General features: G+C 40.1%; 1 protein-coding gene across 1 annotated transcript in view; it reads right to left on the bottom strand.

Moving 5' to 3' along the window:
* The window catches only part of LOC106540581 (uncharacterized), a 65,063-nt gene that overhangs the window by 35,008 nt on the left and 5,915 nt on the right, over positions 1-24,140 (bottom strand). The window contains exons 5-6 of the mRNA XM_087718196.1: positions 10,313-10,424; positions 7,029-7,184 (exon numbers count right to left, since the gene is read on the bottom strand). Of these exons, the coding sequence (XP_087574322.1) occupies positions 7,029-7,184; positions 10,313-10,424 (268 nt within the window). The remainder of the gene's footprint in view (positions 1-7,028; positions 7,185-10,312; positions 10,425-24,140) is intronic.

Below are 24,140 nucleotides of genomic sequence, written 5' to 3'. Positions count from 1 at the left end.
ACCTCTCCCGCCGCACTCCCCAGCTTTGACCAAAGACTCACAAATGCAGCCTTAGGAAACATCCTCTTTCATTCACTCAGCAATTTGTATTCTGGCTGATAGGCTTATAAATTTGTTTGTAGTCTTGTTCAATCTCCCTTCAAGTCTTCAAAAGTCACAAACTACCGTCTGGCCAAAAATTAATTAATTAATTTCTATGTAGTCTTTGGAGAAAGTATCATCTAAGTTGTAGCAGTTCCTTTCTTTTATGTTATTTATTTGGCATTCAATAATGAATTCTTTAATACAATATTTTAAAATAAACCAATCATTTGTTTTAGAGAATCCTCTTTTCTTTCAAAGGCTAATCCAAGTTCCGAAATGGTGGTATGACACAATTCCCATAATTTAGACTACAAACTAATGTCCGGAAATTAGTTATAGAAAAAGTAAGTTTCTTTGCTGCTGCTAACTGATTGTTTAGATTTTTAAGTCTGCCAGTATGTTGTGATATCTGAAGGCATTTTAATTTACTTTAATTATGATTATGAAATACAAACCAGGTTCAAACTATGATTTCATCAACTAAACAGGCATCCAGCTACAGGCAGGAACTTTTCTTCCATTTTTCCAGCTCTGAGTGTCATGAAGGCTGTTGAGGTGATGATATCAGGGTGGATTAATTTGAAATGTTCAATCCTACTTTCTTCCACTTAAAAAAAAATGTCTAAGTTTAGGATAAACAAATTGCAGACCCCCAGTTTTAGTCACCAGGAAAAAAACCTGATTAATAATATTTTGAAACTTCCAGAAAATGAGGAGAGGTTCATGTGAATCTGAGATTCATCAAGATACATGGATATAATAGGAAACTGTATTGCTTTAAAATCTCAACTGGGTTGAGACTGATGTCTGGTCCAGCCAGTCCACTGTCAATTACAGTGATAGGCGGGAACAAATCAGACTCACCTCCAACCACATCTATTTGACTTTTCATTTCCAATCTATTATTTTTCAAGCTACTATTCACATGGCTTCAGTACCTTTCTAACCACAATAAAGGAACAATACTGTCCTCCCATATTCTGTTCCAGTAAACACTCAAGGCTGAAAAATGTTCATGTGCATGATACATATAAAAGCAATACACTTCATATTTACATCATGTTTTATAAATTTTATTTCATATATATTTTACAAAAAGAACCAGAGGTGGGATTTAGCTGGTTCTCTCCGGTTCAGGCAAACCCGTAGCAGCAGCTGTGGGAGGGCCTGCCCACCTGCCTCGACATAATGTGCCTCATCAGATAGCTGTGCGCATGCACAGACAAGGCACATGTGAGGGAAGCAAGTGCATGCGCATGCTGTAAGTGAATTCCTCCTTTGTGAACAACTGTCATATTAATTTCATATGAAACTTCCATTTATCATTTATCAAAACTAGACAACTTCTTAAGTTACAGATTCTGCAATTAGCTATTTCAAGTTTTTCTATTTATCCTTTCATAACCTTCCTTGTTTTTTAATTGAAAATTCTACAAATCATGCTAATTATTTTTTTAATAACTAAAGTGGCCTTTAAATTTAGCCATTGATTTAGTGGCATTAAAAAGGAAACACCTATTATCTTATTAAAAGTAGTTCCTTTTGAGACAGGTCGTTGTTAAGAATACAGCAGATTATAAAGCATAAAGTAAACCCTTATAGGGAACATGACAGCCTTTTACTACTGCTTGATTGTTTTAGCTATCTTCACCCTTTAAATCTTTATAGTAACAATAAAATTACTGAAATTCAAATATAAACAGAAGTTGCATTTCCTTATCATTTCAGGTCAACGTGGATCAGCTTTACTGTGACAATAGATACCCTCTCCTTCTGCCAAGGCAAATAGATTTTTTTTAAAGCAGCATAGATACTACTATGAAGTATTTTGCTTTCTTAGTTTACGTAACTTCTGACAGCAGATTTAATAAAATTTCTAACAGAATGCCAGTCTCAAAGAATGAGAGTCCTATGTATTTCCTAGTGGCATATTTAACCCATTTTTCAGCTTCTAACACACGTGCTGTGGAATCTTTCCTGTTGAGCAACTGATATCAATTCTTCATCATTTTAAAGTAATTCCATAAACTGATTGCTCTTTTTAGGGGAGTTAGTTTAGTTTCAATCCTCCAAAATTTCTCTAGATCTGAACTTAGTACCATATAAGGGTCTCTGAGATATATGCCTGCAAACAGACATACAAATTTATGGGGTTGTATGAAAACTTACTTTAAAATCTTAAATTGTGAAGACATGGAAATTGACATACCACAAAGCATGAAAGATGGAATCCAGTGCTGTAATGCGATTTGCTTGGTTTTGACTTAAGAGGTACAAACCTAATCACCTGGAGTTTATTAAGTAAAACATACTTAAGGGAACCAGGATTAAGTCTTTGTGTAACATGTGGACCCAGATAATTTTATGTGATAAACTCACAGGGAAGAACTATATTATTAACAATACTTCTATCCTGCTCTTCCATATTGTAGAAAATTTAAACTAGGATCGTAATAATTAAAAGTCCGGCATTATATAAGAATTAAAATAAGCAATAGTCAAGCAAAGTTAAAAATGGAAACAGAAGCATAATTATCTATTTAAAAAAAATATCCGAATTTAACCATGATTTGAATTCTGTTGCAAAGGCAATGTTGACATAGACACACAAATCTCAGCTGGGTTAATATTCCAGAGCTGCAATCTAGAGCTAAATTTCTTTCACCTTTGAAGTTAACGTCAGGGACCAGTAGGAGATTTATAATCCTACACTTTTCTCTCTCCTTTTTTTTCAATCGTGTCCAATTCTCAGAGACTACCTGGATAAGGTTCTACAGCTTTCTTGACAAGGTTTTTCACAAGTGGTTTGCCAGTGCTCCCATCCAAGGACTGAGAGAAAAGTGACTGGCTTAAAGTCACCCACTGGCTTTGGGCCTATGTTGGGGCTAGAATTCACAGTCTCTCATTTTCTAGCCTGGTGCCTTAACCACTATATCCCAAACTGACTCTCACCCAGAGGTGGGTTGCTCCTAGTTTGGCCCGGATTGGGCGGATCGGTAGTAGTGGCGGTGGGAGGATCCGTCCATCCGCCTGGACACTTCTGCGCATGCGCAGAAGCATTGCGTGCGGGCACGAGAACACATCCAAACCAGTGGTAAAAAAATTGGCAACCCACCACTGCTCTCACCCTATGTTTTAGCACAACGTAAAAAAAAAGGTGGTAGGTTTATTTTAAGTATTTCAATAATTGTTCCCCAAAAATCTATTCTATTCATATCAGTTAAACTTTGCTACAAATGATTGATGTTATCTGAGGTATATGGGCTCTAAAATGTTTTCTGTTGTCCACAATTCTACATAAATAGGTTTACAGCTTCTCCAAATGTGAAGCTAAATTCACATTCTGAAAATTAAGGTGAGCCATCTATTTGTGAAGGCTATGCATTCAGTTTCACTATGTTTGGGTAGGGAAGCAATCCTACATAAAGGTGAAAAGGAAAGCTTTTGACAGTAATAAGGAAGCTGATTTGGTTACAAGTTTTGCTGTCCTTCCTAATATTGTGGTCTTTACATACACTGGGGGTATTGCAGTAAAACTACATACCAAGCAATTGCATAATACAAGTAGCCCTCAACTTACAACAGTCCATTTAGTGACCGTTCAAAGTTCTATGGCGCTGAAAAAGTGACTTATGACCGTTTTTCACACTTATGATTGTTGTAGCAGTTCCATGATCACGTGATCAAAATTCAGAATGCTTGGGAACTGACTCACATTTATGATGGTTACAGTGTCCTGGGATCATGTGATTACTTTTTTGCAACCTTCTGACAAGCAAAGTCAATAGATAAACCAGGTTCACTTTAGAACTGTGTTATTAACTTAACAACTGCAGTGATTCACTTAACAACTACGGCAAGAAACATCGTAAAATGGGGCAAAATTCACTTAACAAATGTCTCGCCTAGCAACAGAAATTTTGGACTCAATTGTGGTCGTAAGTCAAGGACTGCCTGTAGTTCATAACTAAAAACTCTTCTTTCTCCTTTTTTTCTAATAGCAGTTGCCTCAAACATAATGGTACATTTTTTTATTTCTATACTGTGGGTTCGGTGTTTATTGTTAGTTTGCTGCATAATACTTGCAAAAACTTCTTTCTTAAAAACACAATTTAATTAAAGCTGTAGGCTGAATCCCCACAAGTTAGCTTACATAGGGACTATTAACAGAAAGAAAAGGTGAACCATTAGAGTACAAAGAAAAATTTAAAACACAAGCATATTGGCATAAATTGACAAAACAAATTTTCTTTGAAGTTCAAAGATTGTAGGCCTTTGATATTGGGCAGCCTGATTTTCGCATATTCATTTAGATTTCTACAACAAGTAATTGAAGTATATCCTTTTATTGGAGCAAAACATTATTTTGTAAGGTGATATTTTATTTTTAAAATGATGTACTGTAGTTATTTTTTGAAACAAGTCTGGAATGTTAAATATTTTGGTTATTTTTCTCTGGGCATTAACTTTAATCAAAAAACCAAAATTAAAGGAGTTTCTTCATGAGTCATGTGGTCATAAAGAGAATTCATTGATGGATTTGTTTGTTAAATATGGAGAACTGTCCTTTAGAAGAGGAAATTCTTTTAAGGAAGTTGTTCAGAGAGGAAAAAAAAATCAGGATGAAGCCAGCAAAAGGTGTGAAGGATTTCCCTTTGATTTCCCAATGTGTGTATTTGGGTTGAGACATAGACTATATTTAATGCACATATTAATAGCATGCTAATAAGACAACAATCTCTACTTTAACATTGGTTTCAGGGTCAGTCTGATATTTTGAGTTTTAAGACAGAAGGAGTCTTGCTTTCTTATAGAACCAGAATAAAAAATCTGAAAGAAGAAAACTTCTGAAAAAGAATTATTTATTTAAGATTCATATCTGTTTAATTCCTCACCCAACACAAATTTTTACTTCAATCAGATACAGCCATGTCAGAATACTAATATGTGTATATGTGTGTATTTATATTTGTTTGTTTGTTTGTTTGTTTGTTTGTTTTCCTTCTTTGGACTTATTTGTTGTCTAACAGAGCTTCTCCAAAGTTTATTTCCCCAACCCTTCCGTGATTCACAACGGCATACTTGAACATCAGATGAACTCCAAAAGAGTACTTCAGACCAATTCTCTGTTTTTTTTTCTTTAAATTTTTGAGAATTTGGTGTATTAAAACCACAAACTGTGATTTCCAATTAATTTTTCTAATTAATATTAAGGAAACATTAACTGAGATAAACAGAGTTTGTAGTGTCACCAAACTAAATATGCCTAGAAAATAGGATAGATGTAAGTAAAAAAAAAAGAACTAGAGCAGTTTTATCCCTTTGTTAGAAAATTGTATTCTGCAAAAATCACTGTTTTCTTAAAGAAAAGTAAAACTCAAGTTCTATAAAATTTATTTCAGATCTACATACAGATTGTTGAGTGCAGATTCACAACCACTGCTTAAAAGATATTCTCTTAAACTTTAATTGTGTGATTATTTAGATTTATCTTCTGCTATACAAAATTAGAATATTCAAATTAAAAATATTTTAAAAATAGCTTTCATATGTGTTTTTTTTCCTTTCACTGAGTTTCAAAATAATTTAATTTTTATGTTGAGGAAATGTTAATTATTCAGACATTAAAAAACCTATGCACTAAATGCATATGCCACTTCTTTTTCAGACTGATATTAAATTTTTGGGAACGTAAATTGAGATGAATTGTGATATATGTATGTTTGATATTTATACATTTTAAATGTAAGCCTTATTCATTGTTTAGGGTCTATTATTATACTAAACCATTCCAAAGATTTTATATAAAATTTTGATTCCCAAAAAACCCAGGAATCAATGGGAAAAGCAAAGATACCAAACCCATTAGAACTAAAAATCTGTAGAAATTCTGAATTAGAGCAATGCATTATTGCAGGTTCATGAAGGAATCAAACTAAAGCTATAAGATGTCCCTAAGCAATCATAGCCTTGTTCTCCCATAGAATTTATTTAAAGTAGCTGTTTGAAACTACCCATTAAAAATTCAATGTATTTTCAATAAAGCAACGCAAATGTCAATTAAAATGATAAAAGCCTATATGAAAACACTGTTTCAAATTAAAACCAGCAATTAAAGGAACAATTGTGTGCTAAACCTGATATACTTTACAGGTATTTTAAGCACATTCAACTATTAAAATAGTTATTTATTTCAAGAAAGACTACAATGTTAATTTGGATGTGAGATATTATACTGCACAGGAACATTGGTGAAGAACAAGTTAGATAATAAATAAATTAGACTACAATTAGGAGAGAAATGGTGGCTATCTGTAGCCCTCTAGGGCATTCAAGGACATCAGAAGATTGTAACAACTTCAACACAAAAAATGCAATATATCTCAGAATTAGAGGGTACCATAGCAATTTATACATAAGACTATAATACTGATCTAATATATCTGAAAATATAACCTAAGTCATAAAGTATTTTTCTCTGTAGTGCCGTAATCCTAAAAGCCAATTTAACATATATCCAAACACTTGTACTGTATATGACAATGGGATTTCTGAACTCCAGAAAGGTTTGATTCCTATTATTAGCCTTTACACATCCTATTGTCCATGCACTTAGAATTCAACTCTGTCTCATCTTTGCACATAACTTGAAGTTTCAGAAAATCATTGAAAGGAGTTTTTCCATGCATGGAATTGACAACAATGTGTTTCTCAACAATTAATTTTCTGTTGGCTATCAGCTAACTTGCTCAGTAAACTATTCCAGGTATGCCTCATACACATTATTATAGTTTGCAAAATTGTAGATATTGTACTCACACATAAAATATTTGTAATAATGCCCATATAAATTTTAATGAAAGCTCTAAAAATATGCATAATTAAAATATGAATTTTCTAGTTTCCTTCTTGATTTAGCCATCCCTCCCCCCCCAAACGTGTACCTTTTGTTCTTTGCGCTTAAGTTGCTGCTGTTGTTTCAGATCAAATGCCTTGATCTGAATTCGTTGCTTTAGCACTTTCTCATTCAATAAAGTCTTGTAGCGTTCATATAAGATATTTCTTATCTTGTAAAGATTCTTGTAGGTTTCAAGATGATGCTTGATTAAAAGAATAGGAAGCATTATAATTGGAAATTCTTTCAGGAAAAGCAAATACCATGAATGTTCAACTTAAACCAATACCATAAAGTTTTCTTAAAAGATTACCTAAAAATTTCTTTAGCAAATTCAGAAAACAGCTTTCTGAAATGCCAAAGCAGGTTCTATAAAGTTGTTCTTTGAATGTAAACCTTTTTTCTAAGACCATTTCATTTTTATAAGAACATTTTTTAAAGAACGTCATTCCAGAGATAGCATATTTTCCTAACAAAATGTAACTTGTTGCAAATATATTCTTACTAAGTCTCAGTACACTTGAAAAATGATTTGGAAAAAGTGATTTAACCTCCCATAATCACAGCACTTTCTTAAAAACAACTCAACACTTTTCATGCTTTAACATGAGTATAAAAGAAAAGGATCTACTCATCAAAGGTCAACACAAACCTTACCACCCTGACATCTTTTTTCAGCCTCTCCTAAAAGCCACAATGATGCAGGTGATGGGATTACACAAATTCCAAGAAGTATCTCAACGGTATTTTCCAAAAAGCAACTGGATTTTCTCATGGCTTTTGTTGTTGTTTGTTTTCAAAGGACACCCTCCCCAAGAAAGTCCAGTTACCTTTGGGAAACCATGAGTAGATGATTGAGAATCTCCATAGACATTCCAAGAGCTATGGACAACCTTAATTCTTATTCTCTTACACTTGAGAGTGCTTGGCTGCACAGTGCAATTCAGCAGTGCCACCTTGTGTTGCATCATTTAATCACACTTTGACTAGCCCTAATATGTGAACGTGTAAATTTCACAGCAATATAATCTCTATCATGCTCACTTTATGCTACAACAATAATTCAACTTAACCCAGCTAACTTGAACTCATATTCAAGCTGCATGATAAATAGATTGCAAAATCACAACACATATATTTAAACAATACTATTATACCAATATTTCCTTGTAAAATTTGCTATTACAAGTACCTGTATACATTAAGTTTATGACAACATTCACTTTTCAAACGATATTATTAATTCAGTAGGATTAATATCATACTTTCAACACATAATAGCATACATTGATTTCTAATTCCATTTTATAGATGCATATCATTGTGCTAGTAAATGAATGTGTATTACACAGTGAATTCATGTGCATTACACTTAACAGTTGCAGAATGAAAAGACTCTTTTTGTACTGGAAGTAATAAACACTGAGTATTATGAAGATTCACCAATAGATGGTGCTATTGAGAACCAACTCAATAGAATTTTAAAAAACAATCACCAACTCAAAGTGTATGAAAATGTAAAATCTTGGAATTAAATCTCACTATCACTGACTTCATAAAAGGTAAAGGTTCCCCTCACACGTATGTGCTAGTTGTTCCTGACTTTAGGGTGTGTGTGTGCTTATCTCTATTTCAAAATCGAAGAATTCAGCATTGTCCGAAGATGTCTCTGGGGTCATGTGACCGATATGACTAAATGCCGAAGGCGCATGAAACACTGTTACCTTCCACCAAAGGTGGTCCCTATTTTTCTACTTACATTTTTACCTGCTTTCGAACTGACTTCATAAATACATCCATATACTTTCCCCTGCAACATTTGCCTCCTTATTTCTGAAAAGAAGCCCTTACTTTTTAATAGTACTATCAGTACTATTTTCTGGGGATATGAAATAACTCCAGTACAAGACGATTGGAGAAAAAACTGTGGGATTGGTACAATGTTTCACAATTAAAATATTTAAAATCTTGATTCTTTAGTTCCATCTGTAATTCTAGTCCTTATACACACAGTATATAAGCAAAATGTGTAAACCAGGGGTGTCTAACCTTGGCAACTTTAAGACTTGTGGGTCTCAATCCCAGAATTCCACAGCCACCTATGAATTCTGGGAATTGAAGTTCGTAGGCCTTAAAGTTGTCAAGTTTAGATACCCCTGGTGTAGACAGTATTTATTTGAACTCTTCAATAACTAAAGCTGTTCCCACCTTTCCACGTTGCAGTTCTTATAGGCATAAAAAAAAAACAACCCTGATATACAGCAGAGTCTTGATTAATTTTACTTTTTCTTTAAATAGCCTTTCTGCATTCCATCCTCCTTTTCCATCCACATTGCATCCATTACATCAGGGGTGTCAAACTGAAGTCGTCACGTGAGGTATCGCAATTCCCACCCCCTTTGCTAAACCAGGTGTGGGTATGGCCAGCATGACACATCCGGCCCGCAGGCCACGAGTTTGACAACCCTGTATTACATCAATTACACTTCAAGTAGAACAGAGGTTGTTGGCCAAGAACAGGTAAAATACATGGCTAATGTGTAACAGCCTTTATTGAAACTACGTTCAGAGTTCTTCAGATATTTTAGATAGGAGCCGTGCTGGTGCAGTGGTTAGAATGCAATATTGCAGGCTAATTCGGCTGACTGCCGATTGCCAGCAGATTTGCAGTTCAATTCTCACCAGCTCAAGTTTGACTCAGCCTTTCATCCTTTCGAGGTTGGTAAAATGAGGACACAGATTGTTGGGGGCAATATGCTGACTCTGTAAACTGCTTAGAGTGGGCTGTAAAGCATTGTGAAGCAGTATATAAGTCTTAAGTTCTATTGCTATTGCTATTTTCCAAGGCATGTAATATCAGTTTATCAGCAAGCAGCTCCCATAAAGAAGGAGATGTTGGAACAAAATGACATGTGATGGATCTTATAGGCCATCCAGGGAAATGTTTGGAGTTTTTTTGCCAAGAAACAGCTGGGTGATTTGTCCTGTGAATTTGAATAGGGCATTAAAGCATTTTGTCAGCAATGCACAGCAGGTATTTTTAAAATATGAAGCACTATGTTTTGACAACCCGATGCCCTCCAGATATGCTAGATCCCAATTTCCATCATCTCCAATCAATATATAAGAAAGCCACTCTAAAACATGTGCCAAACAAGCGAAATTTGAAAATTGATTGAAGCTAAGACTGAGATAACAAAGCACGGTAATTTATAGAATCAGCCACTCAAGGAAATATTTATTTATGAATTTATTTATCAATCAATCTATTTAAAATGCCAAAATATACTTAGTGGAGAAAAAAACATCATTTGCATTATCCAAGCATATTACCTTTTCCAGCAGAGCTTGCTTGATGAGTTCATCCTTTTCTTCCTCGCTTAAAATGCGGCTGTTGTTCCTTATCTGCTCCTTTTTGTTTTTTTCTGTTTTTTGCCAATTTGCTCTGTTCTGAGCCAAACAAAATAAAATCCTGTAAGAACAGTAGGGCATCATTAATTGCTGTTTTAAAGATCCTTTTAATCTATGTATGGCTGCCAGTTGCATTTTTTAACTTGATCACACTAAAGAGGGATAGAGTCAAGATCATGAGAAGTATTAGTACCACTTTATAAAACCTTAGTAAGACCACACCAAAATACTGCATGCAATTTTGATCACTACATTACAAAAAAGATGTTCAGACTTTGGAAAGAGTGCACAGAAGAGCAACAAAAGAGCCTGGAGACTAAAACTTATGAAGAATGCATGGTTGCAGGAATTAGGTATATCTAGTCTAATGAAAAGAAGAACTAGGGGTGACATGATAGCAGTATTCCAATATTTGAGGGGCTGCCACAAAGAAGAGGAGATCAACCTATTCTCCAAAACACCAGAAGACAAGATGAGACAAAATGGATGGAAACTAATCAAGGAGAGAAACAACCTAGAACTAAGGAGAAATTTCCTAACCATGAGAACAATTAACCAGTGGTATGGCTTGCCTTCAGACACTGTAAGTGCTGGAAGTTTTTAAGAAAAGTTTGGACAGCACTTATCTGGAATGGTACAAACTATCCTGCTTGACCAGGAGGTTGGACTAGCTAGAAGACTTTCAAGATCCCTTCCAACTCTATTATTCTGTATTCAAAATAATTAGGAAGGCCAGTGGCATAATTAAATAGCGCCCATACAAATTGTAATGCTGGTAGCCTAACTTGGCTTGTGATACTAAGAAGTAGTGATTGCAAAGGACTTCATTTTTTCCTCCCCAAATCTGTTGAATGGAAAATAACAAAACACATGAAATATCTGGAATATAACTGAGTCAGCAAGGAGCCAGGTGAATTTTGTATATAACTCTAATGATACCAGTACCATTTTTAAGGCATTGGGTTCAAATAAAATGCATTTTAAATGGAATCATTAATTCTGGAGCAATTCCTTTAAATAATGAAACTTTTTTTTAATCTGACAAGCAAAAAAGTTTGCCAAACTAGAAATTAAACTTCACATAAAAGTCTTCTCAGTATGTGCAAAGATTATGCAATAACGTATAGCCAGAAAACAATATAAGTACCTAAGGCAAGCAAAAAGAAAATGCTATCAAGAAAAAATAATTGTGTTATGTTCTTCCAAATGTAATAGTTTTCCTGTGTTTATAAACTACTGCTTTTTGGATGAGAACCAACCTGCTTCAAAAGAACATTTGCTCAAGCTGGCAAAAACCTCCTGCACATTGTGTGCAATTCTTTGCTACCTAGGACACACTACAAACATGCGTAATCCTGGCATTTCCCAAAAAAATCTACTAAACCTCAGAGTTTAAAAAGCCACCAAAATACCAAGCAGTCTCAGACACAACAAAAGCAATAGGGATGTGTGTGTGCACATAGAAACCTTTAGGCAACTAAGACATTCCTTTATTTCACTATAACAAATATACACTGGAATTATAAAAAAGTCTATAATTCACTGTATCTAATCCTTATTAGGTAAGGGAACAGGCTTTTAAGTCCAAACCAGATGGGTGAACATTCTTAAAACAAGGACCCTGCATCAAAATGAGTATTTAAATAGTATTGCTTAAATAATATTTGAGTCTCTTTGAGAGTGGGCGGCATACAAATTAAGCTAATAAATATTTAGATGTAGAACTGTATACTGCCAGGAGAAAGATTTTTCCAGAGGGAGAGTAAAACTGCAATATCTTAACCTACTCACTGAGTGTGTGTCCTTAGATGTTTAGTTGTACTGTCTGTGATAATTGCACAGGTCGTGCTCAAATTACAACTTTAATGGAGCATGGAATGTTGTTCATAAGTCATAGCAGTCATTAAGCGGGTCACAACCTTTGTTGAGGCTGTTGTTAAGTAAATTTTGCAGGAAACCAGAAGTAAATAAATCACAGTCATAAATCATGAGGGTGAGTCTGCAGGACACTGCAAATATGTAGGCCGGTTGCACCAAATGCAATTACCTGATTGGGGGATTGTTGTCAAAACTTTGAAACCAGATTGTATGTGGCTTTGGGGAGATCTCTTGATCTCTTGACCATAAATTTGAAGGGTTGCTAAGTCGGAAGGCAAGCTCTACCTATATTGCCAAACAATCTTAAGAATCTGCTATTTATTTTCTGGTGGGTTCCTACCGGTTGGGACTGGTTCGGCCGAACCAGTAGTTCGGGGCCTGCCATGCCCCCAAACCAGTTCTCTGGGCGGCGCCTATGGCGGTGCCATCTTGTTTTTTGCTTCTGCGCATTGGACTGTGCATGCATGCACAGCGTGTGCGTGCATGGCGCACCCATGAATAAACTGGTAGTAGTGAGTGCCGGAACTCACCCCTACCACCAATGTTCCCTCTAATTTTTTTTCAGTGTGAGCGGAAAAGTATAGTGTGTGAGCTGCACAGTTTCATGCCTGAGCACCTAAGAGAGCCACAGTTTGAACTGCTGTCACGTCTGCTGGACATTTGCGCAACCTTCCAAGGGTCAAGTGCCAATTGCGAGCGAGGTTTCAGCCCGATGAATGCCAGACATGAAAAGTGCCACTCAAACACTATACTTTTCCCCTCACCCTGAAAAAAAAAGGCTCTCTGCTCAGCTTTTAGATTGTTAGACTGGCTAGAGAGAGACATGGCACTAACAGGGTCCTGGGTCCTGGCATTTTGCAGGCAACCTGTCCTCTCACATTCCTTTGGAATGCAACCCATCACATGTGAATTAGATTTTGCCAATTATCCTATTAAAAAATAACGCTATTATTCTAAAATATGACTAACTCAATATTAAAAACTGTAAATATGTAATGCTGATAAATAATAGCAGTAATTGTTATTTAGTATGATTAAAATCAGTATTGATATATCAATATAATATCTATCAAAATTGACAATATACACTAAAATAACAATACAAATATATAATGTGGAATATAAATGTAATAAATATAATATATAAATGCAACATAAAAAACTCTCCCCCTTTAAAGTAGTAAGATCAATTAAATAGTCTAGCAAGTTTGGACAATATGCTATATGTTATGTTACTTAAGAATATATATACCTCAGAATCAGATACAACATCCACATCATTTCCAACTGAGTCAATAAAATCATATGCCATGCCAAAACTATTTTAAATAAAGATATGAAATTAATCAAGTCTTGCATTTATTTTTCAAAATGAATGTACAATTTTTTTATTATTTAAGTTTTGTACCCTATCTTTTCTAACTAAAGTTAACTTTAAAAAGATGTTACATCAGACTACAATACAAGTAATTAAATGAAGACTAAAATAAGTGTTTTGGCATATTGAGCTTTTTATATTTCTTTCTTATATTTCTTCCTTAGTTGAGAACTTGCTCCTCAGCTTACTTACGCATTAACTGTTTGTTGCTTTTATGGTTTATTCATTCACTGCTCCATCTTCAGTTTTTTTCACAGGGGGCAGGGCTTCCTTCCTCCCTTCCCTCCCTCCCTCCACTCCTTTGGCCACCAATTTTGATCCAATTCTCTCTCTCTCTCTCTCTCTCTCTCTCTCACACACACACACACACACACACACACACACACACAAACACACACACACACACGTTCTTTGGGGGGGTTTGAATTACTCCGCCTCACTGCGCAAAGTCGGCTCAGCATGTGTTCGGCCCCCACTTACGCCGAATCAAATCCGCGGCCGGCGGGACCAGGGGGTTGCATTTCAAAGCCGCCAGTCCTCTTGCTTCTTCTCCTTCACCAGCAAAGCTCCCGCTGGCTTCCCCGCCCGTGGCAGTGGCGTCTCTCCCTCCACGCGGAGCACCTGAGCTGGCCCCCGCGTTATCCCTCCCCCTTCCTCCTCTGCCATGCTTTTGAGGCCGCGGGAGCTAGTAGGAAAGCGGCGGAGGTGGAGGTGGCGGCAGGGATAACCCAGAGCCCAGCTGATTCCGCTCGGAGCACCTCAGCTCAGCTGGGCTCTGGGTTATCCCTGCCGCCGCCTCCACCTCCGGCGCTTTCCTACTAGCTCCCGCGGCCTCAAAAGCACGGCAGAGGAGGAAGGGGGAGGGATAACGCGGGGGCCAGCTCAGGTGCTCCGCGTGGAAGGAGAGGCACCACTGCGGGAGCTTTGTTGGTGAAGAAGAAGCAAGAGGACTGGCGGCTCATCAAAACAAGTCTGGGGAGGTCCTTTGCAGGCGGCCAGTTCTAGGCGCCTGCAAAGAACTTCCCCACGTTTGCTTTACAGAAAACTCTGCGCGGCAGATAGAATCTGCTGCACGGGCTTTTCTTGCGAGGTGTGCGGCTGCGCAGGTGCGCACCTTAGAGGGAACAGTGCCTACCACACACCCACCCACCCACAATACATTTGATCATAAAGTACTGCACAATCTTTGGAGAACATTCTCTTCTGAAAACCTGTGGAACTTTTTGCAATAAGGGACAGGAGAAATGGTTGTGTCTTGCCAAGTGCAGAACTGATTTACATATCACATTCCTTCTTAGCTATTTTTCTACCGAGTAGCGTAATATAACTTTTGCATTTTTGCCCAAATTCTACACAATATACTTTCAGAATTACACCACTGCTTTTTGAACTGCAGGTTTACACTTAATTTAAATATTTTTTTGATGAACCAGAAAATAGCTCTTAGCTTTTCTGATAGTTGTGAATGGGTTCAGCATGATGTGTATCAAGATAGAAAGACCTGACCTTGAGAAATTCACATTTCATGCCTCAAAGAGCAAAAGGATTAAGCCCTGAAATGCAAGAAAACTGTTCAGGTTCCACATTAGTATAATATCAACAAAGGACCTCCTGACACATTATATACTAAATCTGTGTGAACTATTTAGAAGGAGCCCATGTGTGCAAATAGAAACATTTCCATTACAACTGCTAATGAAGTCCTGCAATTTTCTGTCAGCCCAACAAGGTATGCAAGACTAAGAAATTAGTGCTCTACAGATCAGGATTACTTTTATGGGAATAGCTATAGTAATTCTTGACAGTGCTTCCCCCTCTCTCACTTTTATCTCAATGTGAAATAGGGAGGGACATTCTGAGTTCAACCCTGAAGCTGACTTGACCGAAGCCATCTTGGAGCTTCAGTAAGGTGACCAGATTTTCAGATTGGTAAAGAGGGACACCATTGACCGAGGGGGGGGAAACTACGCCGCGGTGGTTACTGCCAGCCCGCGGCCTCGCTAGGGATGTCTGGTCACCTTAATTATACATATCCTCTCTCTCTATCCATCCATCCGTCTGTCTATCTGCCTGCCTATCTGTCTATCTAGTTATGGTATTCCTCTCCCTCTTTCCCTCTCTCTCTCTCTCCATCCGTCTATCTGTCCGCCTACCTATCTCTCTCTCTTTTTCTCTATCCATCCGTCTATCTGCCTGCCTATCTGTCTCTCTCTCTCTCTCTCCCTTTCCCTCCCTCATCTCATTATCATCTATCTCGGTGTTTCTCCACCTTGAAGACTTGAAAGTATGTGGACTTCAACTCCCAGAATTCTGGGAGTTGAAGTCCACACACTTTCAAGTCTCCAAGGTGGAAAAACACTGATCTAATTAATATAATTATTTCTCCCTCTCTTTTTCACTCTGTCTCCAGCACACACACACAAATGCATAGGGCAGCCCACCTCACACACAGGTAACTCCAGACGGCTTACAACATTATGATGCACATCCAAAGCGAATAGAGTCAGGTGCCTGTGATCCCAACCCTCCTTTCCCGAGGGGGGAAGGCCGTGGAACACTGCAAAACTCTTCTTGGTTGCATCACTCTCTGGGGTTTTCACTTTCGCTTGTTCCCCCCAACCTTTCCAACCTTTCCAAAGCCAAGCTTCATCCGATTCTAACCAATCCCAGCGCCTCTCGCATCTCTCCTTTGCAAGCGTCACCCTGGCCTCTGAGCATGTCCAGAGGGATGGGATGGGAGCTGGAATCCGATGCCACTGGCGATCTGGGGCTGCTGTAAGCAGGCGCTGGGCTTCGGGGGAGGGGGGATGTGCAAAGCCCCCTCCCCTAATGCTTCCGGCTCTTCTAAAGAAGGGGGTCAGGGGGGCTTGTGCTGACCACTGTTCCCTCTAAGGTGCGCGGCCGCGCGGCCGCGCACATGGCAAGAAACCCCCGCGCAGAGGTTTCTAACTGCCGCGCAGAGGTTTCTTTCAAAGCAAACGTGGGGAAGTCCTTTGCAGGCGGCTAGAACTGGCCGCCTGCAAAGGACCTCCCCAAACTTGTTTCAGCGGCAGCTCTCAGCCTGGCGGCAGCGTCACACAGACTGTGGAAGGAGGGGGAGGAGGAGGGAACCAAAGAGAGCTTTTACCGAGTCTGCGCCCCACAGCCAGGACCGTCCTTGCGCCTCAAGCCGCGTTTCTTCCCCGCAAAGCCCTTCGGGCAACCCAAGAGTTCCGCTTGACGCCAGAAGGGCTTTGCAGGAAGAAACGCGGCGTTTCTTCCTGCAAAGCCCTTCTGGCGTCAAGCGGAACTCTCGGGTTGCCCGAAGGGCTTTGCGGGGAAGAAACGCGGCTTGAGGCGCAAGGACGGTCCTGGCTGTGGGGCGCAGACTCGGTAAAAGCCTCTCTTTGGTTCCCTCCTCCTCCTCCTCCTCCTCCTCCTCCTCCTCCTCCTCCTCCTCCTTCTTTCTGGAGCCCCTTCCTCAAAGATTTGGTACCAAAGCAATGGCGGTGAGGAAGTTGTGTCTTTTGGATTTTGCACTGTTGTCTTTTTAATGGTTCTCAGACTGGTTGAACCTTTAGCAGCTGGGGTGATATTCTTTACTGTTAAGGTTACAATTGGATGTGTTGGACAAATCTTAAAAGATGAAACTTTTATTAAAACGTTTGACTTAACTAAAAACGTCTTCCTTTTTCTTCTTCTTCTTAAATATGATTTATTTATTTATTTTTACTTCAGAAGTTTGATGACCGTTGTACAAACTAATCCAACCTAAATGTAGAGGAGGAGAAGAAGGGGGGGGATTTAAAAAGAGCAGAGGAAAAAGAAAAGAAAGCATGAAGAAAACATAAAGAAAGGGATGGGAGGGAGGGAAGGAAGGAAGGCACTTTATGTTGAAACAGAAAATATTATATAAGGAAGAAAATGGAAATAACTTAGGAAGGAAGGAAGGAAGGAAGGAAGGAAGGAAGGAAGGAAGGAAGGAAGGAAGGAATTGCACTTAATATTGAAGGAAAAGAGAATGAAGGAAAAAGTATTGGAAGGATTGAAAGAAGGAAGGAGGAACAAAGAATTACACTTAATATTGAAATGGAAAAGAAAATATAATGAATGAAAGAAGAAGTATAGGAAGGGAAGGAAGGAAGGAAGGAAGAAAGAAAGAAACAAAGACTGTTGAAACAGAAAAGATAATATAAGGAAGAAAATGGAAAGACGTATAGGAAGGAAGGAAGGAAAAAAGGAAGACAATGTTGAAATGGAAAAGAATATAAGGAAGAAAATGGAAAAAAGTATAGGAAGAAAGGAAGAAATGTACTTAATATTGAAACAGACAAGGGAATGAAGGAAAAAATATTGGAAGGATTGAAAGAAGGAAGAAAGAATGGAAGGAACAAAGACAATGTTGAAATGGAAAAGAATATAAGGAAAAAAATGGAAAAATGTTAGGAAGGAAGAATTACACTTAATATTGAAACAGTTGACTTCAGCTCCCAGAATTTCCCTGGCTGAAGAATTCTGGGAACTGAAGTCCACCCCTCGTAAAGTGACCAAGGCTGGGAAAAGAATCCGCACTAGGGACAATGCAAGCTATGCTTCACCCTGTCAGTCCATCTTAGCGTGCAAGAAAGACATCAGACAACGCCATAGTTGCTATGGTAGCATTTGGCTATGCGCAGCGATGCTCTCCTGGTCTTTATGGGTGGGAGGGGGGCAGTTGAGCTATGATGCTAATCCCCTCGTGGGAACACAGAGGGTGGGAGAAGAGAACCAAAGAACTTCAAACTCCAAGGTTCTGGAGTGGAGAATAAGGGGATCAACTTTGTCTAAATGATATTGACATATAAAGAACGGTTGTAGGAACTGGGTATGTCCAGTTTGATGAAAAGAAGGACTAGGGGAGACATGATAGCAGTCTTCCAATATCTCAGGGCCCAGGGTTGCTCCAAAGAAGAGGGAGTCAAACTATTCTCCAAGGCACCTGAAGGCTGGACAAGAAGCAATGGATGGAAACTAATCAAGGAGAGAAGCAACCTAGAACTAAGGATAAATTTCCTGACAGTGAGAACAATTAACCAATGGACCAACTTGCCTCCAGAAGTTGGGAATGCTCCAACACTGGAAGTTTTAAAGAAGATTTTGGATAACCGTTTGTCTTAAGTAGTGTAGGGTTTCCTGCCTAGGCAGGGGGTTGGACTAGAAGACCTCCAAGGTCCCTTCTGTCATTCTATTCTACGATTAGGGGACTGGAGGCTAAAACATATGAAGAATGGTTGCAAGAACTGGGTATAATGAAAAGAAGGAATTGGGGAGACATGATAGCAGTCTTCCAATATCTCAGGGGTTGCCACAAAAAAAGAGGGAGTCAAGCTATTCTCCAAAGCACCTGAGGGCAGGACAAGAAGCAATGGGTGGAAACTAATCAAGGAGAGAAGAAACTTAGAACTAAGGAGAAAATTCCTAACAGTTAAAACAATTAACGGAACAGCTTGCCTCCAGAAGTTGTGAATGCCCCAACACTGGAAGTCTTTAAGAAGATGTGGGATAGCCATTTGTCTTAAGTGGTGTAGGGTTTCCTGCCTAAGCAGGGAGTTGGACTAGAAGACCTCCAAGGTCCCTTCCAATTCTATTTCTATTGTATTCTCTATATTCTATTCTTTCTCTGTTCTATTCTAATCTCTTCTGAACTAAATGTTTATCTAGAACTCAAATAAATAGCTGCTTTTTGGTTTTATTTTTTTTAATATTTATTAGTCTCTCTTTTATTCCATACTTCTGGTTGAAAGACTATTCTATGTCATGCTAAATAAATGCATGTTCTAGTGGCGGTGGGGGCTCGTTGGCATCTTCAGCAGCAGCCCTGCCTCCTGTGAAAAAACCGAAGATGGAGCAGATCCACGCAGATGACGTTGCTGCAACATGACTGGAGGAGGAATTCTGGGAGTTGAAGTCCACAAGGCTTAAAGCTGTCAGGTTTGAAGACCCCTGGGTTTTTTTTCCTAAAGGGTTAGGGGTGCGAGGGTCTTGTAACTTGACAGCTTTAAGACTTGCACGCTTCAATGTCAGAGTTTCTGAGCCAACATTTTGGTTGCTAAGCAGGACCGTTGTTAAGTGATACTGATATTATATAACACTTTTAATTAAGCGGGTACCTTGAATAAACATAACTTTGAGTTTCAAATAATACTGATTTTGTTGTTGTCTTAGGTGACATCTGTGAAAAAAATTCAGGTGCTCAGGCATGAAAATGTGCCGCTCAAACACTATACTTTTCCGCTCACACTGAAAAAAAATTAGAGGGAACGTTGGTGCTGACCCCTCCCCCATATTCCTGCATCTCCTTGCAGGAACCCCCAATCGCAAGGGGCATTGGACGCCAAATCCCATCGCAGCAGCTCCCAATGGCCAGTGTCTTAGGACTCCAAATCCCATCGCAGGAATCCCCACTCACCAAGATCGTAGGACTCCAAGTCCCATTCCCCCTGCCCGTCCCCACCAGCGCAGCCCCTGGCGCAATCGGGCTGCAATCCGCGCCGCCCGCCGCGTCAGCCGGAATCTAATTCAAGAGATCTTAATCTTGACAGCATTGTTGGGGCCTGCGGGTGAAAGAAATTTCTTTCGCCCGCATCAGAGCTTGGGGGTGGTGGTGGAAAGAAAGCACTTTTCTTTCAGCCGCATCAGAGCTGCAGGGTGGGGGGGAAGAAAGCACTTTTATTTCCCCCGCATCAGAGCTCGGGTGGGGGAAAGAAATTACTTTTATCAGTGGGGTGAAGCTTAAGGTGGCCAGATTATAACACGGGGAGACTGATGATAGTTTGAGCGGGCGCGGTGGGCGCAAACTACCGTCAGTTGCCCCGCGCTCATCAAAACAAGTCCGGGGAGAGTAGGTGTTGGGCAGGAAGGCTTCTGGCAGCTCCCGGGCGGCGATCCCACCGCCATCCGCTCGCGACTCTTCCCGCCCGGATGTCCAAAGCCTTCCAGCCCGCCCGGGGCGAGTCAGGTGCGGTGCAGCCGATGATGGGCAGGAAGGCTTCTGGCGGCGATCCCACCACCATCCGCTCGCCAGCTCTTCCCACCCGGACGCCCAAAGGCTTCCAGCCCGCCCGGGGCGAGTCAGCTGCGGTGCAGCCGATGGTGGGCAGGAAGGCTTCTGGCGGTGATCCCACCGCCATCTGCTCGCGGCTCTTCCTGCCGGGACGCCCAAAGCTTTCCAGCCTGCCCGGGGCAAGTCAGCTGCGGTGCAGCCGGTGGTGGGCAGGAAAGTTTTGGGCAGCTCCTGGGCGGTGGGTGTCCGGGCGGGAAGAGCTGGTGGTGGTGGCGTTGGCATCTTCGCTGCGGAGTAGAGGCGCAGCAGTGCCAGCAGCAGGGCAGCCTCCATTGGGCAGCGAGGTGAGCTGCATACGCGAGGCTGCCTGGCCAGCCCGCCCCGCGACTCCTGTTAGTGCTCGGCAGCGCGTACCTGCCACGCAGCCTCCAGCCCCACAGGCCGTCCTCCCGGCACACAGCCACTATCATCCTGCAATTCTTTGGCAGCGTTGGTGGCAATGGCGGCCGCAAGACCTCCTCCTCCTCCTCAGCCACCGCCATCTTGCCTCCCCCTCCCTCCGAGCCCCCTCCCTCCGGCTTCCCTCAGGCCCCGCCCTGCTCTTCCCTTGCCCTTGCACAGCGGGTCCTGGCTGCACTGCCGATGCCCTTTCGTCCACTCACCCATGAAAATCAGGACTTTTTAAAAACGTCACGGGACGCGGGACAAATTGTGAAAAAGCGTGACTGTCCTGCCGAAAGCGGGACGTCTGGTCACTTTAAGCTTCAGGGTTGCCACATTGGAGCTGAGGGATAGGGAGAGGGGACTTGAGATAGTTGCGACTTTGTAGTCAGAATAAAATACTTTCTCTTGGGAATCAAGGACATCCCCACGCCCGTCCACACATCATCAAGATGAAGAGCGAGAGGAGGAATTCTGGGAGTTGAAGTCCATAAGTTTTAAATCTGTTAAGTTTGAACACCCCTGGTTTTTTTTTCTAAAGGGTTAGGGGTGCAAGGGTCTTGTAACTTGATAGCTTTAAGACTTGCGTGCTTCAATGCCAGAATTTCTGAGCCAACATTTTGGTTGCTAAGCCAAATGACTGGAGGAGGAATTCTGGGAGTTGAAGTCCACAAGTCTTAAAGCTGTCAAGTTTGAACACCCCTGAGATTTTTTTTCTAAAAGGTTAGGGGTGCAAGGGTCTTGTAACATGACAGCTTTAAGACTTGCACGCTTCAATGCCAGAGTTCCTGAGCCAACATTTTGGTTGCTAAGCAAGAACGTTGTTAAATGAGTTTCACCACATTTTACAAGTTGGGCCATGCCCACCCAGTCACATGGCTGGCAAGCCTCTCCCACTCGGTCATATGGCTGGCAAGCCACTCCCCCACGGTCACATGGCCAGCAGGCTACTCCCACCTGGTTAAATGGCTGGCAAGTCACTCCCACAAAGCAGGCCACACCTACAGAAGAGGTTCTAAAAAATTTTGAAACCCACCACTGAATGGCAAGCTGTTATATTAATATCTGTAATATACCAAAGAGGTATAGAAGAATTCATGTCTAATAATTTAATGGAGTTAGATGCCAGATCATAGTTATTGCTACTACACTTACTGTATACATCTGCTATATCTTTATTATTCATAAACAGAATCTGTATCCATCCTTCCTCCACACTTTGCAACAAATGGCTATATTTATCACCTTGTTACTATGGGAATATTATATATGACATATGCTGAAATCTTGGTATTTTAATTTTCATACAATATGTACTTCTAGCAAATCCTTTTTTGCTTCCAAAATGATCTGCCACTGAAAGACATTCATTAATTACTTCAAAGAACTCACCAAGGATCACTTTCCTCTCTCCATGTACATTAAAACTTTCCAAATATTACTTTAATTGTTCCAAGAAGCCAGGAAAGATAATATTAATATCATTCAAGATTGATTGATACCATTAGCTTCTACTCTCATGGTATTGCAGCCCACAGGTTGGGGACCCCTGGTCTAGAGCATGGGTGCAAAGTCTTTTGGCTTGCCTGTGATACACTGAGTGAAGGGAATTGTCTTGGGCAGCATATAAAATATATAATGTATTTAATGTATATAAATCACATAATAATGTTAAACGTTTATGGTCTTGTAGGGCCACATGCAGCATGCAGGCCATGGGTTTGACACACCTGGTCTGGATACAAACATTTTGTTAAATCACCAAATTTCTCTACACACATGAATTTTATACTGCACAACCTGAATGTCAGAAGTTTCCTTTCCCCATCCTACGATTTCCCAGGTTACTCGTAATACTTCAAATAATGTTTACTTTGCTTATTTAATTTTAGTTCATACCATACTTAATGCGTCATGCTTCAGTGCTTACTTAATCCATCATACTTCAGAAGTGCTTCCAACTGAGCCTTTTACAAGACAGCTGACCCAGTTAAACCACAGAATTTTAATGAGGTCCCAATGTAATTCTATTACTAATAAAGCCACCTGTAATGGTAGGTGGAAAGCTCAGTAGACAGGACGCAGAACTATAGAATGGACAGCTGGCATACAAAAGACATATCTCAGCCCACAGAAGGAACAGGAGCATGGGAAGCACCCTCACTAGTTTTCTGGAAAATAAAAGGAAAAGGAGGGGAGAAATACTTTCAGTCCTACAAGAGTCTGTTAATGTAACCTTATAATCAAGAAAGAGCTGAACTTCTGGTCTGAGCTACTTTGAAGGGCTAACATGCCTTCAACTGTTTCTTCATCTATATATATAAAAGCTAAATACTACTCCCACATCACAAAATCTCCAGAACAGTAAAGCCTACAGACTTGAAATTTGGCATGTATGTTTCTTGGCTTCTAGGTGCTCACTAAGAAAGGATTTTTTGAAATAACCATCAGATCATCAGTATTACTTATACGGTATTATATTAACACGTGCCCGTGCTAAGGAGTTAGACATTCTAATCCCGCATTCCAGTTGTGGATTCCTACCAGTTCGGACTGGTTAGGTCTAACCCAAAGTGGTTTGGCGGTCTGGGTCACTGGAACTGGCAGTGACCCAGGCCTGTCACACCCCCAAACCGGTTCTCTGGGAGGTGCTGTAGGTGCCGCCATCTTGTTTTTTGTTTCTGCGCATGCACAAAGCAATTTTTATTGCAGTGTGCATACACGTGCAGCGCACATCAAGCACAAGCACACCCACAAGCAAACCAGCAGTAGCGATTGCTGGAATCCACCCTTGCCCCTCCTCCTCGCTAGACCGGGCACGGGGGTGACCAGCACGTGACTCATCAAGCCTGCGGGCTTTACCTGTCAATTTATCAAGCCTGATCACATAGTTTCGTAGCGAAGCACGGATATCCAGCTAGCATTGCATAAAATTCAATAAGAAACAGAGCAAGCTTCTTGATCGTGTAAATACAAGATATGTGTCTAAAGCAGTAGGAAGGGTTGTTTCAAGAAAAGGAAATTAGATTTGA

This window comes from Thamnophis sirtalis, unplaced genomic scaffold (assembly GCF_051295495.1).
Source record: "Thamnophis sirtalis isolate CommonGarterSnake01/CBP01778 unplaced genomic scaffold, rThaSir2_p1.2 scaffold_6, whole genome shotgun sequence".
Taxonomy (NCBI): Eukaryota; Metazoa; Chordata; class Lepidosauria; order Squamata; family Natricidae; genus Thamnophis; species Thamnophis sirtalis.
The sequence above is the reverse complement of the archived record's forward strand: the minus strand, read 5'-3'. Positions and strand labels throughout refer to the sequence as shown.